The 22,103-nt window shown below is 39.8% G+C and overlaps 5 protein-coding genes across 18 annotated transcripts in view; 1 reads left to right on the top strand and 4 right to left on the bottom strand.

Annotated features, from left to right (window-relative positions):
- Nucleotides 1-306: 306 nt before the first annotated feature.
- Nucleotides 307-3,385, bottom strand: LOC145551626 (E3 ubiquitin-protein ligase TRIM35-like). The gene is made up of 2 exons (XM_081606825.1): nucleotides 2,364-3,385; nucleotides 307-2,272 (listed from the first exon to the last, which is right to left on the bottom strand). The coding sequence occupies exon 2, from the start codon at nucleotides 2,253-2,255 to the stop codon at nucleotides 657-659; it is 1,599 nt and encodes a 532-aa protein (XP_081462951.1). The 5' UTR covers nucleotides 2,256-2,272; nucleotides 2,364-3,385; the 3' UTR covers nucleotides 307-656.
- Nucleotides 3,386-4,545: 1,160 nt separating this feature from the next.
- LOC145551627 (nuclear factor 7, ovary-like) lies at nucleotides 4,546-6,871 on the bottom strand. 2 transcript variants are annotated; one of them, XM_081606826.1, is made up of 2 exons: nucleotides 6,748-6,871; nucleotides 4,546-6,656 (listed from the first exon to the last, which is right to left on the bottom strand). In XM_081606826.1, exon 2 carries the CDS (start codon nucleotides 6,638-6,640, stop codon nucleotides 5,264-5,266), a length of 1,377 nt encoding a protein of 458 aa, XP_081462952.1. In that variant the 5' UTR covers nucleotides 6,641-6,656; nucleotides 6,748-6,871; the 3' UTR covers nucleotides 4,546-5,263. The 2 variants fall into 2 exon arrangements, with proteins under 2 accessions (XP_081462952.1, XP_081462953.1); XM_081606827.1 differs by having other exon boundaries at nucleotides 4,546-6,647.
- Nucleotides 6,872-9,012: 2,141 nt separating this feature from the next.
- Nucleotides 9,013-11,130, bottom strand: LOC145551623 (nuclear factor 7, ovary-like). The gene has a single exon (XM_081606823.1). The coding sequence runs from the start codon at nucleotides 10,738-10,740 to the stop codon at nucleotides 9,355-9,357; it is 1,386 nt and encodes a 461-aa protein (XP_081462949.1). The 5' UTR covers nucleotides 10,741-11,130; the 3' UTR covers nucleotides 9,013-9,354.
- A 384-nt stretch (nucleotides 11,131-11,514) lies between these two features.
- Nucleotides 11,515-20,885, bottom strand: LOC103464640 (anionic trypsin-2-like). Its single transcript, XM_081606824.1, has 6 exons — nucleotides 20,743-20,885; nucleotides 14,837-14,945; nucleotides 14,432-14,621; nucleotides 12,854-12,915; nucleotides 12,195-12,343; nucleotides 11,515-12,092 (listed from the first exon to the last, which is right to left on the bottom strand). The coding sequence occupies exons 2-6, from the start codon at nucleotides 14,874-14,876 to the stop codon at nucleotides 11,946-11,948; spliced, it is 588 nt and encodes a 195-aa protein (XP_081462950.1). The 5' UTR covers nucleotides 14,877-14,945; nucleotides 20,743-20,885; the 3' UTR covers nucleotides 11,515-11,945.
- LOC103464833 (cyclin-D1-binding protein 1 homolog) overlaps nucleotides 18,041-22,103 on the top strand; it is a 34,168-nt gene continuing 30,105 nt past the window's right edge. For 9 of the 13 annotated variants that reach the window (XM_081606812.1, XM_081606811.1, XM_081606815.1 and 6 more), the window contains exons 1-4: nucleotides 18,041-18,200; nucleotides 19,349-19,408; nucleotides 19,646-19,725; nucleotides 19,913-19,994. In XM_081606812.1, coding sequence (XP_081462938.1) covers nucleotides 18,113-18,200; nucleotides 19,349-19,408; nucleotides 19,646-19,725; nucleotides 19,913-19,994 — 310 coding nt within the window. In that variant the 5' untranslated portion in view covers nucleotides 18,041-18,112. Of the gene's footprint in view, nucleotides 18,201-19,348; nucleotides 19,409-19,645; nucleotides 19,726-19,912; nucleotides 19,995-20,954; nucleotides 21,108-22,103 lie in introns of those variants that run through there. The other 4 variants (XM_081606814.1, XM_081606819.1, XM_081606820.1 and 1 more) reach the window with 4 other exon arrangements.

The following is a 22,103-nucleotide window of genomic DNA, read 5'->3' as shown; positions in this document are numbered from 1 at the left end:
GCTTTAAACTTGTTGCTGTTTCATTGAACAGCTGACTGAGAAAAAATAAGCTTTAGTGGAACCTGCTCAGCGCCTCTGACTGTAAATAAAACGTTTGTTAAAATCATGAAGAAACTTCTCCTGGTTTATGAGAACAAAACAGTTTTTATGTGTATTTTATTGATATGAAGATTTCACCACTTTACTGTTATATATGTGACTGTAAGACAAATAAAACTATATTTTATACATCAATAAAGAGAATTTGTTACTTTATTTTAATTTTTAGAAACATTTTGGTAGAAAAAAAACTCACAAATTCTGATATTTACGTGACGTAAAGTTTATTTTAAATAAGATGTTTCTCATAATGCAGTGTTTATGATTCCCACCAAGATAAACATTCAACCAAATGTTTATATATTATATGAATGTCTTTGGAACAAGAAGTTTACATACAGAATAATTACTGAGGAAAAGCTCAAACTTCCCCATTGTCCTTTATGTTGAGCCATAATCCAGATTTAATATAAAATCACAAACATTCAACATTCAGGTCTGGATTCTGCAGAACTCGACTCATCATGAGAGAAAAGGAGACGCATATTTCAGAAATAATTTCTAATAACTTGAATCATTTGGACTTTTTGTTCTTCATGCTGAGAAAATCAGAGCTGCTATTTGATCACTGAGATCTTCATCGGTAAGAGTTTTACTTCAGCAGTGCTAAAGTATGGAAGCATCTTGTCAGTGAAGGTGTGTGTGAAGGTGTGTATGTGTTTGTTAGTATCCAGATCAGAGAACGACAGCTTTCCTCCGTCACAGTCCAGATTAACTCTTATCCTCTGGATCTTCTTCTGTACTGAAAGAAACGTGGGACGAGCTGGTGGAGAATATGCTTCGTATTCACCATCAATGAACAACATAACCAACAATCCAGACTCTAAGTGTCCCTTCCTCTGGACCGACTCTGCTATCACACCAAGCATCCATCCTTCACCATCTCCAACATCAACATCCCAGCTGTGGATCCCTGAGTTAAAACCCTCAAAGCTCAGAACGGACCACTCAACATCAAATCTCTCTGGATTATCAGGAAGCTGCTGTTCCTCTCCTGGAGTCACGCCAGTCAGATCTTCAGTCAGGTGAAGTCCTGGATTAGCCGTGTTTGGGTCCAGAACCAGAGGAGTGTAGGTCACCATGTCCTTCATGTTGTTCCAGATGTTGAAGGCCAGGTTGCCCAGATGTTTGGCCTGGTCTATCAGAGCTCCTGAGGGCAGCTGTGGATCCTCCAGCAGGGGGCAGCGCTGGACTCTTTCCACTGCAGCCTTGTAGTTGTGCAGGAATGAGACGTCTGCAGCTCTCAGCTCCTCCTCTGTGGCTCTGACTGTGTCTGAAAGAGCTGCTATCTCTCTGCTCAGAGCCTCCATCTTCTCCTTCATCATCCCTCTCTTCTGCTCCTCTTCCTCCCTCAGTGCAGCCAGCCTGGCCTCCTCTTCCTCTGCTAGAAACTGATGAAGCTTCTTGAACTGCTCAACAATCTGCCTCTCTGTGTGTCGGGCCTGGACCTTTAGGTGTTCTGCTGTCTGATCAAACTTATTTTTAACTTTCTTTCTGAGCTCCAGATTCTTCTTTAAAAACTCCAGAGATGTTTTCAGATTCTCTCTGTGATCCTGAGCAGCTTCCCGGATGGGTCTGAATCTGTGGTTGGTGTGTTTTTCTGAATCTCGACAGATTGAGCACAGCACTTCTTGATGGTCCAGACAGAAGAGTTTGAGTTTCTTTGAGTGCAGACTGCAGATACCCTCTGAAAGTTTCTGATTTTTCTGTTGTAAGAAAGTCTCACACAGGTTCCTTAAAACCAGACTTATGGGTGGATTAGCCTTTGGAGATTTCCTCTGACAAACTGGACACTCTCTTGCTGGTTTCTCTCTCCACCAGCTCTTCAGACATTCCTTACAGAAGCTGTGGCTACATGATAGAACAACTGGATCTTTAAAGACTCTTTTACAGACTGGACAGCAGAGATCCTCTGAAAGTCTCTGATCGCTCTGCTGTAAGAAAGTCTCACACAGGTTCTTCAGGACCAGATTTAAAGGCGGATCAGCCTTAGATGATCTCCTCTTACAAACTGGACACTCTCTTGCTGGTTTCTCTCTCCACCAGCTCTTCAGACATTCCTTACAGAAGCTGTGGCTACATGACAGAACAACCGGATCCTTAAAGACGTCCTGACAGACCGAACAGCAGAGATCCTCCTCTAACTTGGAAGCCATTTTGTCTCTAAATGAAGCTGAAAACACAGAATGTCCAGTCAGTCTCGGCTCCCTCCCTCCTCTACTAACTTCCCTCAAAGTGTCTCTGAGTGTTTTGGTCCAACTCACCTTCAGTGTGAGCAACTTGAAGCAGCAGAGTTAGAGGTTTCCACTTTTCTCTCCTGCAGCTGGACTCACTCAGAGGAAGCTGCTAGTTTGGTCTGAAGGTGAATCTGATCGTCTGGGAGTCTCTCTGCAGGAAACAACGATGAGAAACTGTTTCCTGCTTTAATTCAGCTCCAACTGAGGTGTGTTTCACTCCAAAGTCCAGAATTCAACCTGCTCTAACGCTCACATTTTTGCTTTTCTCTTCAGAGATCTGAACACAACATGTAAAAAAGACAGCAGAAACAGTTCCTGCCCTGCTTCCTGTTTCAGTTCACGCAATAGATGTTGGGGGCGGAGCTTTAACTTCCTTCTTCACCCAAAATAAACGAGAAGGACCTCGGCTGCAGCGAACAGAAAGGGGCGGGGACGGACCGCTGTCAGTCTCATACCTTATTTGGAAATGGGACCATTGCACTCCGGAAATGAAGGGGGCGCTATTTCCTATGTCATCCGCGGACTCCCGTTTTTATTTTCTTTTGAAATCTGTGATATATCTTCATCTTTCGGAAGGATTTTCACTCTCAGCATGTATTTGAACTTCTCTCTTTTATTTACTTCAGCGCAGCTAACAGTTTTTAACCAATTCCGTAGCTTTCGGTGTACTTCTAAATCTACATCTTTTCGGGCCTGCTACCGCCTCTAGTGGCGTGGGGGGTGGTAGCACAACTAATCTAATTGCATTATTAAATCAGAATACCAGAACGTCTTTATTATTTACTATTATTTTCAGCATTACTGGCACCGTAAAAGATAAAGTAGAGCTAATTAAATGACAGAATGAACAGTGGTCCGTCCCGCTCCTTTCTGTTTGCTGCAGCGAGGTGTACTTGAAACAAACGTGCTTTTCATTCCAAAGTGAGTCTGTCAGAAACATGAATCTCTGCACATTTTAGGTGGGAAAAAAGACTTAATAATAAACTGTCCTAAATGCTGCAGTTATTTTACTCTGAATAAAATCAGGAAACATGAATCTCCTTCAGGATTGTTTAGACAAGCTCAGCTGTCATAGCAATTTGGTCATGATAACTGTTTTGTCTGCTTTCTTTACACAATGCAGTTAATTGAGAGTAGCTAAAAGATGTTTGGACATGCAGTTCAAACTGCTGTTCTTATTCTTAATAGATGCTAAAACAGACATGTAAAAAGACTCCATATTACATGTTAAATTGAAACAAGCCTGACCTTTCAAAATGGGAGTTTTTATATCCGGATGGTATGGTATGCAAAAAAAAAAAAAAAAAAAAAAAAACATGACAAAAAGAAGTTAGATCCACTTTGTGAAAAGAGAATTGTTGTGTATTACAACAAAAGAATCCCCACATAAATAATCATTTATCCAGACACAGGATTTAATAGTAGGTGGGAAAAGTTCACTTCATAACTACTAATGAATGTGACACTGATTAAAACATAAATAAACACATTTTGCTCAAGAAGAGAGCAGAAATACAGCAACTAAAACCAGACTTGACCACATTCATCTCACAGGAGATCAAACTTGAGACTTGTGACTGAGATAGAAACTTATGTTAAAATTGATGGTCATACACAAATACTTTGTTAACATCTTCATCGGTTTGCTTCCATCCTAGAGGGTCGGTTTGGATCAGATGGAGTGAAAAACAGTTCAAATGCTTCATTAAAATCCCAATTCTGTCTAACCTGCATGGCTGTAATGCAGCAGCTACACAAACCTTTTCTCTGGTTTGTAATTTTATTTTGCACCTTTATTAGTTCAGTAGCTACTTGGCGTCTCGGTCCGTCTCTCCATCTTATCCAAAGGAAATATTTTCATGTTTTAAACTTGTTGCTGTTTCATTGAACAGCTGAGAAAAAATAAGCTTTAGTGGAACCGGCTCAGCGCCTCTGACTGTAAATAAAACGTTTGTTAAAAACATGAAGAAACTTCTCCTGGTTTATGAGAACAAAACAGTTTTTATGTGTATTTTATTGATCGTTGAAGATTTCACCACTTTACTGTTATTTATGTGACTGTAAGACAAATAAAACTATATTTTATACATCAATAAAGAGAATTTGTTACTTTATTTTAATTTCTAATTTTGGTTAAAAAAATTCATATAAAAAATTCTGACATTTACGTGACGTAAACGTAAAGTTTATTTTAAATATGTTTCTCATAATGCAGTGTTTATGATTCCCACCAAGATAAATATTCAACCAAAAGTTTACATACACCCAATAAAAAGACACATTCAAATTAAATAGGAACCAAATTTTCCTTGTTTTAGTTTAAAATCACCAAAATTATCTCTATTTTGCTCAATGTTAGAATAATGAAATAATCTGTTAGAGATTTACATATGAATGTCTTCAAGCACTTGTCTTCAAGCACTGTTGCCTGGCAGCAAGAAGGTTCAGGGTTCGATTCCCGGCGTGGGGTCTTTCTGCATGGAGTTTGCATGTGGGTTCTGTGCATGCGTGGGTTCTCTCTGGGTTCTCCGGCTTCCTCCCACAGACCTGTTTGTCTCTGTGTTGCCCTGCGATAGGCTGGCGACCTGTCCAGGGTGACCCTGCCTCTCACCCAGAACGATAGCTGGAGAGGCAGCAGCACCCCTCCCAACCCCATAGGGCTAGGTTGTACAGAAAATGGATGGATGTCTTCAAGCCCAGAAGTTTACATACAGAATAATTACTGAGGAAAAGCTCAAACTTCACCATTGTCCTTTATGTTGTTGAGGAGTCATAATCCAGATTTAATATAAAATCACAAACATTCAACATTCAGGTCTGGATTCAGTAGAACTCGACTCATCATGAGAGAAAAGGAGACGCATATTTCAGAAATAATTTCTAACAACTTGAATCATTTGGACTTTTTGTTCTTCATGCTGAGAAAATCAGAGCTGCTGTTTGATCACTGAGATCTTCATCGGTAAGAGTTTTACTTCATCTGTAGTGCAGAAGTATGGAAACATCTTGTCAGTGAAGGTGTGTGTGAAGGTGTGTATGTGTGTGTTAGTATCCAGATCAGAGAACGACAGCTTTCCTCTGTCCCAGTCCAGATTCACTCTGATCCTCTGGAGTTTCTTCTGGACTGAAAGAAACGTGGGAGGAACTGGTGGAAACTCTGCTTTATATTTACTTTTATAGAACCAAATACCCAACCATCCAGATTTTATCTTCCCCTTCCTCTGGACAGAATCTGTTGTCACACCAAGCAGCCATCCTTCAGAGTCTCCAACATCAACATCCCAGCTGTGGCTCCCTGAGTTAAAACCCTCAGAGCTCAGGACAAAACGCTTTAAATCAAATCTCTCTGAATTATCAGGAAGCTGCTGTTCCTCTCCTCCAGTAGAACTGGTCAGATCTTCAGACAGGTGGAGTTCTGGATTAGCCGTGTTTGGGTCCAGAACCAGAGGAGTGTAGGTCACCATGTCCTTCATGTTGCTCCAGATGTTGAAGGCCAGGTTGCCCAGATGTTTGGCCTGGTCTATCAGAGCTCCTGAGGGCAGCTGTGGATCCTCCAGCAGGGGGCAGCGCTGGACTCTTTCCACTGCAGCCTTGTAGTTGTGCAGGAATGAGACGTCTGCAGCTCTCAGCTCCTCCTCTGTGGCTCTGACTGTGTCTGAAAGAGCTGCTATCTCTCTGCTCAGAGCCTCCATCTTCTCCTTCATCATCCCTCTCTTCTGCTCCTCTTCCTCCCTCAGTGCAGCCAGCCTGGCCTCCTCTTCCTCTGCTAGAAACTGATGAAGCTTCTTGAACTGCTCAACAATCTGCCTCTCTGTGTGTCGGGTCTGGACCTTCAGGTGTTTTGCTGTCTGATCAAACTTCTTCTTAACTTCCTTCTTGAGCTTCAGGTTCTTCTTTAAAGGCTCCAGAGTTTCCTGAAGTTTCTTCTGGTGTTGCTGAGCAGCTTCATTGATGGGTCTGAATCTGTGGTTGGTGTGTTTTTCTGAATGACTGCAGATGGAGCAAATTGGTTCTTGATGGTCCAGACAGAAGAGTTTGAGTTTCTCAGAGTGCAGACAGCAGAGATCCTCTGAAACTCTCTGCTGTAAGAAAGACTCACACAGGTTCTTCAGAACCAGTTTTAAAGGCAGATTAACCTTAGATGATCTCCTCTGACAAACTGGACACTCTCTTGCTGGTTTCTCTCTCCACCAGCTCTTCAGACATTCCTTACAGAAGCTGTGGCTACATGACAGAACAACCGGATCCTTAAAGACTTCCTGACAGACCGAACAGCAGAGATCCTCCTCTAAGCTGGAAGCCATTTTGTCTCTGAATGAACTGAAAACACAGAAGGTCCAGTCAGTCTCGGCTCCCTCCCTCCTCTACTAACTTCCCTCAAAGTGACTCTGAGTGTTTTGGTCCAACTCACCTTCAGTGTGAGCAGCTTGAAGCAGCAGAGTTGGAGGTTTCCACTTTTCTCTCCTGCAGCTGGACTCACTCAGAGGAAGCTGCTAGTTTGGTCTGAAGGTGAATCTGATCGTCTGGGAGTCTCTCTGCCAGAAACAACGATCACAAACTGTTTCCTGCTTTAGTTCAGCTCCAATTGAGGTGTGTCTCATTTCAAAGTCCAGAATTCAACTTTTAAGCTTCTATAAAACTCACTGATTAACAGGTTAGATTTTTCTCTGTGTAGATCAGAAAGATGGTAAAATAAACTTTAACATGAGCTGCAGTTGTTTGGTTCTTACTAACATTGGTTAACATGAACTTCATTCAGTATTAATTAGACAAACTCAGTTGTCAAAGAAACTTTTTCATGATCACTATTAGTCCTGATGTGCTGTTTATACTCAATGCTTTGGTCACTGAAATAGACCAGTGTTATTTTTATGACACAAAAATGAAAATAAAAAACTCCATTAAGAACCAAAAGAGATGGTGGAAGATAAATCTTCAGAACCTTTTATAACAAATCAAACGGGGGATGATCCATCTCTGCAGAAGTCAGAACCTCCTGAAGGCTGTTTGTTCTAGTTGGAGCCAGGAGTCAATGGCCGGTTTCGCTCTATGAAGAATGTTGGCCGTTCATTTACTGAAACAAACTGAGACATCACTGCTGAAACCGACCCGGATCAGCGCCTCCACTGGAAAAGAAACGTTTGTTAAAAACTGACAGATGAAGAAACTTCTCCTGGTTTATGAGAACAAATCAGTTCTTATCTGCGATTTATTGATTATTTGAGGGTTTCACCTCTTTACCATTATATAAGTCACTGTAAGACATAAAAAGTTATATTTTCAACATCTATGAAAATAGATACTAAATAGATGTTAAAAATAATGCTCCTTTGTTTACTTCCAGAAACGTTTTGCAAAAAAAAGACCACACAAACTTTGATATTTACTTGACGCACAGCTTATTTTAAATAAGGTGATTCTTATAACACGGTGTTTATTATTCCTCCAAGATGCATATTCAACCAGAAGTTTACATACACCCAATAAAAAGACACATTCACACTGAATAACAAGCAAACTTCTCCTCTTTTAGTGTAGAATCATCAAAATTATTTCTATTTGCTAAATGTCACATTTATGAACCTGTTTATTAATAGCTATGGTCGAAAGAAAACTTTGAGACCTTCATTTCAGAAAGTTTCTGTGGTCTTATTGATGAAGACCACAGGAGTCCAAATCCAGTCCAGGGTCCAGTCCTGCAGCTTCTGGATGAATCACTTCTCCAACACCTGGATCAGATGGATACCTTGTCACTAGATTTCTGCAGAGCTGAATGATGCTGACGAGGGAACTTGGTTCAGGAGTTGGAGGAGACATGTATTTAAAGGCTGCAGGATGGTAGATCTGGAGGACGGGAGGTGGTGAGCAGGACGCATTAGAGTACTCTAACCCAGTGTTTTTCAACCACTGTTCCGCGGCACACTAGTGTGCCGTGAGTGATCGTCAGGTGTGCCGTGGAAATTATTCAATTTCACCTAAGGTACCGTATTTTTCGGACTATAAGCTGCTACTTTTTTTTAAAGCTTTGAACCATGCGGATTGTAGCCCGTTGTCGCTTTGCTGTGTATTTTTTTCAACCACCAGGGGGCTCTCTAGCAGGAAGTGAATCATTAGAAGTCAAAATTGTAAATCAAAAGAAGAACGTGCTAAATTTTCAACCTGTTCAGGGGTATTTTTGAAGTGGACATGTTAAGTGCAATTTGAAATAAGAAATGTAAAATGTGATACAAATGTATTTTTGTGTTTATTTGATTCCTATTCAAGAGACTTTGATAAAAATGACTATATATGTAATATCGACTATACAGAGTATCTTTGTTTACATTTTTGGTTGGTGGTGTGCCTCGAGATTTTTTCAATTAAAATAACGTACCTTGGCTCAAAAAAGGTTGAAAAACACTGCCTAACCCTGACTCAGTAGTGGTAATCTGTTGGACTTTAGCAGAGAACCCAGAAAGCTTTTCAACTCTGCTGCCCAAAACATAAATGCATTTTCTTAACTAATGTATCACCATTGGAGACACAGATGTTCAATTCCATTTTTCCAATGACCCAAATAAAACTTGAGTTGCTGTCTGACTTAAGGAAAAATAAATGGATTTTCCAATTTAATGCATAATTCTTCCCTTTTAAGCAGATATTTTATTATTATTATTATTATTATTGTTCATCATAAAAATATGTAGGAGCAAAGAGCTGGATTTATGTCTTAGTATTTCCATGAAAGTAATAAATGCCAATCAAAAAATAAAAAAACAACAGTACAAGTAAAACTGGTTTTATGTCCAGAAACACAGCGATCAGTTCATGAAAAGCAACAGTTCAGCAACTTCACAAAGTTTTCTTTCTCTCCATTTATGACCTGAGTGATGAAGTCTGAACCTCACCCATCACTTTTCCTGCAGTTCTGCTCAATCACTCACTGATCCCTCCATATTAAACAGGAATCCAACATCAGTTCAGTTCAATCTGATCAATAAGGTTTCATTTGGACTTTTTGTTCTTCATGCTGAGAACATCAGAGCTGCTGTTTGATCACTGAGATCTTCATCGGTAAGAGTTTTACTTTATGGAAAGTGCTGAAGTATGGAAGCATCTTGTCAGTGAAGGTGTGTGTGAAGGTGTGTATGTGTGTGTTAGTATCCAGATCAGAGAACGACAGCTTTCCTCCGTCCCAGTCCAGATTCACTCTGATCCTCTGGAGTTTCTTCTGGACTGAAAGAAACGTGGGAGAAGCTGGTGGAGAATATGCTGCATATTTACCATCAATGAACAATATAAATAAAAATCCAGACTCTAGCTTTCCCTTCCTCTGGACAGACTCTTCTATCACACCAAGTTCCCAGTCTTCACTGTCTCCAACATCAACATCCCAGCTGTGGTCCCCTGAGTTAAAACCCTCAGAGCTCAGAACGGACCAGCATGAACTGAATCTCTCTGGATTATTAGGAAGCTGCTGTTTCTCTCTGAAAGTCAAACTGGTCAGATCTTCAGACAGGATGACCTTTGACCCAGCAGTGTTTGGGTCCAGAACCAGGGGAGTGTAGGTCACCATATCCTTCATGTTGCTCCAGATGTTGAAGGCCAGGTTGCCCAGATGTTTGGCCTGGTCTATCAGAGCTCCTGAGGGCAGCTGTGGATCCTCCAGCAGGGGGCAGCGCTGGACTCTTTCCACTGCAGCCTTGTAGTTGTGCAGGAATGAGACGTCTGCAGCTCTCAGCTCCTCCTCTGTGGCTCTGACTGTGTCTGAAAGAGCTGCTATCTCTCTGCTCAGAGCCTCCATCTTCTCCTTCATCATCCCTCTCTTCTGCTCCTCTTCCTCCCTCAGTGCAGCCAGCCTGGCCTCCTCTTCCTCTGCTAGAAACTGATGAAGCTTCTTGAACTGCTCCTTAATCTGCCTCTCTGTGTGTCGGGCCTGGACCTTCAGGTGTTCTGCTGTCTGATCAAACTTCTTCTTAACTTTCTTCCTGAGCTTCAGATTCTTCTTTAAAGGTTCCAGAGATGATTTCAGATTCTCTCTGTGATCCTGAGCAGCTTCATCGATGGGTCTGAAACTGTGGTTGATGTGTTTTTCTGAATCTCTGTAGACGAGACACACTGGCTGCTGATGGTCCAGACAGTAAAGTTTGAGTTTCTCAGAGTGCAGAGAGCAGAGATCCTCTGAAACTCTCTGATCTCTCTGCTGTAAGAAAGACTCACACAGGTTCTTCAGAACCAGATTTAAAGGTGGATCAGACCTTGATGATCTCCTCTTACAAACTGGACACTCTCTTGATGGTTTCGCTCTCCACCAGCTCTTCAAGCATTCATTACAGAAGCTGTGGCTACATGATAGAACAAATGGATCCTTAAACACGTCCTTACAGACCGGACAGCAGAGATCCTCCTCTAACTTGGAAGCCATTTCGTCTCTAAACGAAACTGAAAACACAGAAGGTCCAGTCAGTCTCGGCTCCCTCCCTCCTCTACTAACTTCCCTCAAAGTGTCTCTGAGTGTTTTGGTCCAACTCACCTTCAGTGTGAGCAGCTTGAAGCAGCAGAGTTGGAGGTTTCCACTTTTCTCTCCTGCAGCTGGACTCACTCAGAGGAAGCTGCTAGTTTGGTCTGAAGGTGAATCTGATCGTCTGGGAGTCTCTCTGCCGGAAACAACGATCACAAACTGTTTCCTGTTTTAGTTCAGGTAGAACAGGTTTGGGGCGGAGCTTAAACCTATTAAACATTCTGCTTCTCTCATGCTTTTCATTTCAAAGTTATTCTGTCACCAACATTCATCTTTTCACAGATCAGGATACCAACCTTTCTGAACAAAAAAAAAAAAAAACACATAAGGGGTATAAGATATACCAACTTAAAAGCTGCATCATATGAACTACTTCGTATTGTTTCCATGATGAGGGGTATGAGTTTGAAGAAATTTCTCAGTCGTGCCTGCTGCTTGCATGTGCTTGTTCTAAATGAAAATCAGCGCTTTATTTGATTTCCAATTTTTACTTCCAATGATTCACTTCCTGCTATAGAGCCCCCTGGTGGTGGAAGAGAAATCAACAGAAAAGCCGCACCGGGTTATAAGCTGCATGGTTCAAAGTGTGGGAAAAAGTAGCGGCTTACAGTTCGAAAAATACTTCTTTTTTTTTTTTTTTACTAATAATCGGAAATAAGCACAAGAGAGACAATCTGATCAGATAACAGACATTTATTGTCTAGCCATGTGACAGTGGATATTACTACCGATTATTACAAACAGCAGCTTTACTTATTGAGAAATAAGATATTATCACAGATCAGCTTGTACACAATAACTTCAATTCCCAAATAATTCAACTGTAAATCAGAAAATGAATCAACGTAAAACTGAAATTTGAAGATTAACTTGAACTTTGTGATTTTATGATGCTGGAAACATTTAGCGCCCTGCGACAGACTGGCGACCTATCCAGGGTGACCCCGCCTCTCGCCCGGAACGCTAGCTGGAGAGGCACCAGCAACCCTCCCGACCCCATTAAGGGACAAGGACAGAAAATAAATAAATAAATAAATAAATAAATAGATAGATAGATAGATGGATAGATGGATGGATGGAAACATTTACCCACAGCCTAGGTTTTTTGGTTAATTAATTGTGTCATCTTTCCACTTCTTGTAGGCACAAACGTCCATGAAACCACTTGGTGCTCTGTATGCAAACTTCTTTTCTCCAATGAAGGCCTGAACGCCATACAGCCTGTTCCTGAACACCCATCCTCCACCAGAGTCGCCCTGTCACAAACACACAGCTTTCAGTTGTTATGCTGCTGTGATTTATCCAGTAAAACAAGACGTCAAGTTTTTGTGCAGAAAATGGTTTAAAGGTTGACGTACGAAAGATGTGTCCTTCCTAGAGCTTTCCACACTGTACCACTCCTGGAAAGTGTAGTCAAAGAACTTACATTTTGCAATTATCTTTTCCAGCCTTTCGTGTTTATCAATCTTAAACTCTGCACACTGAAGATCATCTGGACTATGTGGGACTGTGGAAGAAAAGCAAGGTCTGTTTAAGTGTTGACACAATTTGCTCAGGATATCACCTTGTTGTCTGTGGCTATTAAACTGTAGTATGTTACTTTTATAAAATTAATTTTTTACATTTTTATCAAAAATATCACTATGTCCTCATAGTAAATATGAGACAGATAATCTATGAAAAGATTGATCTCCTCCGCACCACTCTAGGTCAAAAACAACTAATCAGAGCCAAGAGGAGGATCTTAGCGCTAGCAATCAATGCTCTTGTACACCCTGCTCACTTTACAGGGGAGGGGCCTGTAATGTGTGCTTGTTCAAATTTTCAGACTAAGATCACTGTTTTCTCAGAACTTAAAATTTCAGCTTTCAGCAGTTTAAATCAGAGAACTTTTGATTATCGAAACTTTAACAAGCTTGCTAAGTTCAGTTTCAGCAGAGACTAAAAACTGATTTAAATAATCTGAATCATTTTGAGGTAATAACAAAACAATGAGAAACATGAACATTCAGCTCACTTCTTTTGTTAAAACAGCCAACTCTTGATGGTCCATAACCTGCAATCTGAACCTTGGTGCCGCTGAAACAGAAGAAAAACAAAACTAATTGATCCAAAATGGCCGACTTCCTGTTGGGTTTGGACCATGGCTCCAAGAGAATTTTTTGTAGGTCCTGACAAGATACACATGTACCAAGTTTCATTCTGTGTTAAAGCATGGCATGGGGATGATTTTTTTAAATATTCTAGGGGGTGTTGTGGAAGAATTAGGCCACGCCCACCAAATACTGGACTGCATTCTTGTTGTGGGTTGGACAAGAATCGATCACAGCATGCAGCTCGGCTAAAATATGTCAAATTTAGAACCAAAAGTATGGAAACGGCTTCACCTGCCACTTTGCCTCACTGTTATGGCCACACCCTCCACCCAAAATGCTTGGCACTTTAAAGCAAGTGAGACTAACTTATCTGTCATCTGACACAAGATCACCTTGATTAGATCAAGACAGCCACAGGAGGAGCTTTCCAAGTAAAAAAATTCACTTCTTGTTCTGAAGGGGCGTGGCTTAGATGATATCATACTATGACAACATAGGATTGCCGGGCATCCAACCAGGATCCATCGTGCCAAGTTTGGTGCCAATTGACCTTTTTATGTGAAAGTTGTATCATTTCGTTTGCTTTGGCGAGTACGCCAAATTCGCTGAGTGGCCACGCCCCCTAAATATGCTCGAAAACTCACGACTTTCATAACTTTTAAAGCCCTGCCACTTATCTGCATCCTGACCAAGAATGAAGCCGATAGGTCAAAATCCCTAGGAGAAGTTTGTTCAAGTTTGACTTGAGTAAAAGTGAAAAATGGTCAAAATTTGCCCTTTGACCCAAAATGGCCACCTCCCTTTGCATTTTAGGGGATACCTACAAGAGACTTTTTTTCTTGATTTGGGGGGCAAATATCTATGTACCGAATTTCAGATCTCTATGACCTACAGTTTGTTCTATTTCACGTTGGGGGGGGGGGCGCTGCAGAGCAGTTCGGCCACGCTCACTTGAGATTCTATTGAAATTGTGTTATTTCACGCAGGGAACAATTTTCGACAAAGTTTGGTGACTTTTTGAATACATTTATTCCCCCAAATTAGCGATTTTGGGCTGAAAAGAAGAAAAAGCATTTCTTCAAATACCACAGGCCTTTGCAGCGCTTTGCTGCTCGGGCATAAAAATAAGTCACATTGAGAAATACAACTAACTGGGAGACCAGAACATTCCTTCATGAACTTTGCCTCATCTTGCAGATCAACAACCAAGTTCTGAAATTTGAGAAGATAAAACTTACAGTAGGAGAGTATCTGGACAGTCAGGTAGTTTGATTGGTTGGATTTTTATTATCTTAACTGGCAGCTTCACAAGCATGATATCATGTTCACGACCGTTGCTGTCTCTATAAATCTCAAGGCGATTGATTGGAAAAATCCTCTCTTCAGCACTTTTAGGATGAATTCCTACACATGCGCTAAAAACCTAGGCAAATAAATCACAATTATTACAGAAACAATCAGAGTTATTGGTTATTTCAGTAAAACCTTTCCTGACTCACCATCCTGGATCTGAGTTCCAGCAGTGAGCTGCAGTCAGAACCCACTGATCAGTGATCAGAGATCCACCGCAGAAAATGTCTTCTGTTTTATTATATGCATTGATATACACATGATACTGACGCTCATCGTCTTTACAGTTCTGGCCTCCAACGACTCTCTTCTGCACAGACACTGAGCTCACTGCAACACCTGGAGAAGAGGAGAAGAAAGTTTCTGTTTTTAGCTAATTAAATCCACACACTAAAAATAAGGAGCCAACATATAATGAAAAAAATCAAATAAAACACAGATGACCATGATTTAGCAATCAGAGCCAGTGAACGTGTGTCCAGTGTCTCCAGTTTGTCCATTGTGTCCAGTGTCTCCAGTCTGTCCATTGTATGTGTCCAGTGTGTCTGGCTCACCCAGTCCCAACAGCAGCAGCAGAACCTTCAGCAGAGCCATTGCTGGTCCAGCTTCCTGTGAATGTCTGCAGTCCTGCAGCAGCTTTTAAACTCTGTTCACAACTTCCTGCTGGAAAGAAAGCCACCAATCAGAGGACAGACACCAATCTGTCCAATCACAAGACAGACAGCGATCTGTCCAGTAACAGGACGGACACCAATCTGTTCAGTAACAAGACGGACACCAATCTGTCCAGTAACAGGACAGACACCAATCTGTCCAGTAACAGGACGGACACCGATCTGTCCAATCACAGGATGGACACCGATCTGTTCAGTAACAGGACAGACACCAATCTGTCCAGTAACAGGACGGACACCAATCTGTCCAGTAACAGGACGGACACCGATCTGTCCAATCACAGGACAGACACCGATCTGTCCAGTAACAGGACAGACACCGATCTGTCCAATCAGAGGACAGACACCGATCTGTCCAGTAACAGGACGGACACCGATCTGCCCAATCACAGGATGGACACTGATCTGTTCAGTAACAGGACAGACACCAATCTGTCCAATCACAGGACAGACACCAATCTGTCCAATAACAGGATGGACACCGATCTGTTCAGTAACAAGACGGACACCAATCTGTCCAGTAACAGGACAGACACCGACCTGCCCAGTAACAGGACGGACACCGATCTGTCCAATCACAGGACAGACACCGATCTCTTCAGTAACAGGACAGAGACCGATCTGTCCAGTAACAGGACGGACACCGATCTGTCCAGTAACAGGACGGACACCGATCTGTCCAATCACAGGACAGACACCGATCTGTCCAGTAACAGGACGGACACCAATCTGCCCAATCACAGGATGGACAGCGATCTGTTCAGTAACAGGACAGACACCAATCTGTCCAATCACAGGACAGACACCAATCTGTCCAGTAACAGGATGGACACCGATCTGTTCAGTAACAAGACGGACACCAATCTGTCCAGTAACAGGACAGACACCAATCTGTCCAGTAACAGGACAGACACCGACCTGCCCAGTAACAGGACGGACACCGATCTGTCCAATCACAGGACAGACACCGATCTCTTCAGTAACAGGACAGACACCGATCTGTCCAGTAACAGGATGGACACCGATCTGTCCAGTAACAGGATGGACACCGATCTGTCCAGTAACAGGACGGACACCGATCTGTCCAGTAACAGGATGGACTACGATCTGTCCAATCACAGGACGCACACCAATCTCTGCCACGTTGACTGGGTTGCCCATAACGTCAATAATATTGAGACTTTAGACTTGACTTGAAAAAATTTTCAGACACTTGACTTTGAGTTTTGCACCAGTAACTTGGGACTTGAATTGGACTTGGACCTGTTTACTTGAAAAGACTTGATGTTTTACCCAAAGTTTAAACGCTGCCCAGCGTGTGGCTTGGTCTTTCCTCTAAAGTTCATGGAAGAGTTCCTGGTTGGCCGATGCATTAGTGGTTAACGAAACAATCACCACAATCACCTGTTCTCTAAAGCATATGCCATGCATCAGAGGCAATATTTTGACAGGTATTTATTGATATAATTACTCTGACTATAAAACTACAATAAGCACCATTCCCAACAAATATTTTGGCTGTAAAAACCTTCTTATATTTTAGTTCTTAACTTGAAGATTTAAGGAAAAAAGTCCATTATTACCATTTTAATTTGTAGCAAAGTTAGGCTTTATTGTGGTTCTTAAAAAATATATATTTTTTTATTTCTATTCAGATGTTTACATTACATATATTCATTCCAAACTGACCATGATGGACAGAGTGGCTTTAAAGTCCAAAGCATTACCACCGTTTGTCATCATGTGTGTAGGTAAAATGTGGACCCAATTACAGCAAGCAGAAGATGTAAAAGTTATAGATTTAATAAAAAAATCAAACTTACAACAAAAAAAACTCTGTTTTGGACAAAATGACTCTTTGTCTTTTCTCTATCTGTTTTATCTGCTCACACGCACACGGCTGCACAATTACATAACCATAACATTTAATACTGGCGACAACCACAGGTGAATAAAAACTGGTTAAGTCAGGCCGACACCTTAGAGAGGGAGCAGAAAGAGATAAAATAAAGCAGAACTCGCTCTACAATCTTTGCTTCACTCTGTGTCACCCTTAAGGTGAGCTGAGTGGACCCCAGCGCTGGACGGTAAAATTCACTCTGTATGACCTGTAACATTTATATTTAACCAAAGCTCATTATTTCTCAAGGTAACGACACTGGGGTTTTAATCAGGTCCTGAAACTGATAAACGGACCTGTGTGGTGCACAAAAGGGAAAATGGGTATACTGCAACAACTTTGACATCAATTTTCTTCCCCTCTTCCTTGAGAAGAAAACATTTTTTAAAAATCATAATGATATCTCTAAAGAAAATAAGAACCAAATGGCTTTCTAGTCCACTCCCATAAAATATTTAAGATATTAATTTCATAAGTATGTATGAAGTTTTCCCTGAAATGACTCTCTTCAAAAGAAACTCAAATGAGGTATGAAGTTATATTTTCTACATCCATAAGGAGAATCTGTTGCTGTTTTCATTCCGTAAATGTTTTGATTAAAAAAAATTAATTTGATATTTACTTGAAACAAAGTCTAATTTAAATTAGACGCAGTGTTTATTATTTCCCACCAAGATCCACACTCCACCAGAAGTTTAAATACACCCAATAAAAAGACACATCCAATGTCAATGTCAATTTTATTTATAAATCACCTTAGAAACAGATATTAACTGCACCGACGTGCTGTACAGAATTCATAAACTAATTTTAGAATGTGAAAATATAATTTAAAAGTAGAATTTAAAATACTTGAGACATGTTTGTCTCAAGTATTGCAAATAATTTAGCACACTAAATTAGGCTTCTTTATTACGATGTTTATGTACTTGTATTTCATAACCAGCGGTTAGCTCGCTAAGCTAGGTCTTTCTTACCTTGATAGCTGTGTATGAATTCTTCATGGAAGAACTTATTAAGTTTATTGCTGCGCGAATTCGCCGCTGTGACTTTCTTCGCAACAGCGCAAGAAAATGCTGGCAAATTAACCAAGGATGTTGAAAAGAGAGACATTTTTTCTTTTACTTGCGTGGGCTCACAAAAACAGGAAGTGTCCTAGGACCAGGCTAATCACCTTCCGGTTGTCGTGTTGCCTTGGAAACGGAAGCTCTGCGCCAGTTACATAACAGTTGTGTTGCTAATGTCATTTCGGCATAATGAATCCTGAAAATTGTGAGGAAACTTTGTCTGTGCCTCTAGAAAAAGCACTAAACTCCATCCAGTGTATCAGAGACAGAGTAAGAGGTAAATATGACAAGTTATTTGTTGTGGAGGTAATGAAAAAAGCAAACAAAACAAAAAACAATAACAGCAATTGATGCTAATTTTCAGCTAACGTTTAAAGCCGCATGGAGTGTCTCTTAAAATCCGTTTTCCTGTTGTTTGTTTACTTCTCTGCTATTAGTATATTCACGTCAACTTTATTTACCCCAACGTTGTTGTTTTCATATTTTATAGTTCCGATCTAGCAGAACATACAAAAACATATGTATGGCATGTCATTATCGTGATTAACTGCCTTTCATTTTAAACGAAGACAACATACATTTTTGGTTTTGCAGTTTTAAGTTATGTAAATTAAGAAATTTTATCTGCCTTCTGTTTAAATTACTGTCATAAAACCCAGATGATCGATTCTGGAAATAGCTAAAGGTCGAGGCCAACTAATTTTTAACTATTTTGAATCTCTACAACTACAACTACTAATGGTGCATTCACCCCAAACGCGTTTCTCGCGTCATGCGTGTCTGGTTTACATTCAAAATCTAATTTCGAAAATCGGCTTTGAATGTAAACCAGATGCGAAACGCGTTTGGTGTGAACGCATCTTTATACTCTTAAACCTGGCCTTTCTTATGCTGATAGCAGAATATTGAAAACCCAGTTTCTGATTTGCAAAACCTTTATATAATCTGTGAAAGTTCAATAGTCAATTTTAGCACTGTTTTTGCATTTTATTGTACTGTAGTTTTTAAGCTACAGCAAATTAAAGATGTTCAAAGTAGTGAAATATTAGGTGAAAATGCCATTTCCTAAATGACTATTTACGATCATCAGCCAAATTCATCTTTGACAAGAGGTTTACATGAAGTGTGCCAAACAGCTCCTAAAAATCATCCACTTTGAAAAAAGAAAAAACAACAACTAAAAAGATAAAAATACTTTGATGTTTTATTTTAAGTCTTCATCAGTAAAAAAAATTGTAGCTGCTGAGTTTGCTGGTAAATAAAAGTATTAGATTGGTGAATATGTAAAATATCAAAAACAATTTAACTTGTATAGGTGGGCCTGTCTCTGCTTCTATTTATTATGTGTTTGATGCTTAGTACTGAAACATGTTCTTATGAGGTAGAATCAAGTAGAAAGAGTGTTTTCTGTATTGTTTCCTCTAGATGGAGAATCAGATGAACAGGATTTAGCAGTAGATCTCTCCACGATCTTTGAAACCTTGAGTTGAGTTTTCTTATCAAATCTATATTTTCTAGACCCCATGTAGCTTAAAGTGACCTCCCATCTTCTGACTGACCATCTTTTGACACAATAAGATGAGATACACAATGCCAGATGTTTCAGAACAGTGCTCATTTATGACATTTTATCATCACACATTATTGCTCATTACAATAAAGCATTTCTTTTCTATTGAATACTTTGAAAATGTTTCCAAACTTTTCGTCCCTGTTCCTCAGACCAGACACTGGAGGCAATATCTGAGGATGTGACTAAGCTGAACCTGGCCTCCTCAAAACCCCCTCAGCCATCTTTACAAGTCAGTTTGCTATTTTCAACACAAATAATCGTATCTACACAAAATTCTGCTTATTCATTCAGGCATCATCTAAAAGCATCTAATTGTTCTAAGTTATTTATTTTAGGAATTCTGTTGATTTTATGGATGTTGAACAACCATATAACCTTGTTATTGTGTACTGAAAACCAACTTACTTGTCTTGCAGGATGGAAAAAATCAGTTAGAGTCTGTTTTGAACAGCATACAGGCTCTGAGTGAAGTTTATGACCGCCTTCACAAAAGCCAAGGTGACTCTTAAACTGTATGAAGTCTGATGTTTATTTGCAAAACAAAGTAGATCTGAGTTACAAAAGAGCAGAGTTAAATAAATTAGTTACATTAACTCAATTACATTTATTTGAGTAACTTTAAAATCTATATATTTTAGGGGTAATTTTAGCAATACATATATATATATTAATACTTATAGCATGTTTAACTTTAAACAAGTAATAGATTCTAGTTTGAAGCCAAGCTTCAACAGCACAAGAAAAAAAATAGACTATGTTGCAACTACAACAGAAACCAAATAGTAACCACTGAACACAATAATGTTAGAATAAGCTCTGGGTAGTCCAGAAGTCGTATGGGAAAATTCTTCAGCTGTCCAATATGAACATGAACTATTGAATATGAGCCAACTGGCTTTCTGGCTGTTTTAAACCTGCAGATTGTGCGGTTCCTCATTTTTCTTTATGGATCTGAGGCATCTAGCTCTGACAACTACCTGTCCCAATATTTGACACTAGGCATGCAGAAGTAAAGCACAATTTGAACATCCAGCGTCATCTAGCATTTCATAACTCACATCTAGCATGCTGTTTTTCTCCAATTGTAAAGGCAAATTAATTTCAGAATGTGAAAATATAATTTAAAAGTATAATTTAAAATAATAATTTAATAATTTAGCACACTAAATTAGGCTTCTTTATTACGATGTTTATGTACTTGTATTTCATAACCAGCGGTTAGCTCGCTAAGCTAGGTCTTTCTTACCTTGATAGCTGTGGATGAATTCTTCATGGAAGAACTTATTAAGTTTATTGCTGCGCGAATTCGCCGCTGTGACTTCCTTCGCATCAGCGAAAGAAAATGCTGGCAAATTAACCAAGGATGTTGAAAAGAGAGACATTTTTCCTTTTACTTGCGTGGGCTCACAAAAACAGGAAGTGTCCTAGGACCAGGATAATCACCTTCCTGTTGTCGTGTTGCCTTGGAAACGGAAACTCTGCCATTTGCACAGTAGTTGTGTTGCTAATGTCATTTCGGCATAATGAATCCTGAAAATTGTGAGGGAACTTTGGCTGTGCCTCTAGAAAAAGCACTAAACTCCATCCAGTGTATCAGAGACAGAGTAAGAGGTAAATATGACAAGTTATTTGTTGCGGAGGTATTGAAAAAAGCAAACAAAACAAAAAACAATAACAGCAATTGATGCTAATTTTCAGCTAACGTTTAAAGCCGCATGGAGTGTCTCTTAAAATCCGTTTTCCTGTTGTTTGTTTACTTCTCTGCTATTAGTATATTCACGTCAACTTTATTTACCCCAACGTTGTTGTTTTCATATTTTATAGTTCCGATCTAGCAGAACATACAAAAACATATGTATGGCATGTCATTATCGTGATTAACTGCCTTTCATTTTAAACGAAGACAAGATACATTTTTGGTTTTGCAGTTTTAAGTTATGTAAATTAAGAAATTTTATCTGCCTTCTGTTTAAATTACTGTCATAAAGCAAAGATTCATTTCCGATTCTGGAAATAGCTAAAGGTCCAGGCCAACAAATTTTTAACTATTTTGAATCTCTACAACTACAACTACTAATGTTTTTTTTTTTACTTTATTTTCAAACAAACAATATACAATTGCATACATAGACGTGCTCGAGGTGCTGGGGTAACAAATCCATAGATTTCAGGAGAAAAGAAAAAAAGAAAATTACAAATCAAATATCACTCAAGTTTATAAGTTTCATAGCTTTGGAGTTGGTGCATATTTTTAAAGATTCTAAAAAACATCTTACATAAGCTCTAAAGGCAGTGAGGTTGGGTTTGTTTTTAGCAAATTTACAGGCATGTATGTGGAACTCAGCCAACAGAATAAGAAAATGTATAATGTATTCTTTCCCAGATATAGTGTTAATGGACATACCAAATAAAACATGTTTAACATTTAAAGCAATAAGTACATTACATATCCAACTAAAGAAAACATTAAAATCACACCAAAAGGTTTTGCTAAACGAGCATTCCCAAAAAAGGTGGGTTAATGTTTCTTGTTCAATGTGACAAAAGGAACAGAGAGGATCAATATTTGGAATATATTTTCTCAGTATTGAATTTACAGGGAACAAC

This window comes from Poecilia reticulata, chromosome 5, assembly GCF_904066995.2.
Source record: "Poecilia reticulata chromosome 5, P_reticulata-male-v2, whole genome shotgun sequence".
NCBI classification, from domain to species: Eukaryota; Metazoa; Chordata; class Actinopteri; order Cyprinodontiformes; family Poeciliidae; genus Poecilia; species Poecilia reticulata.
The sequence above is the reverse complement of the archived record's forward strand: the minus strand, read 5'-3'. Positions and strand labels throughout refer to the sequence as shown.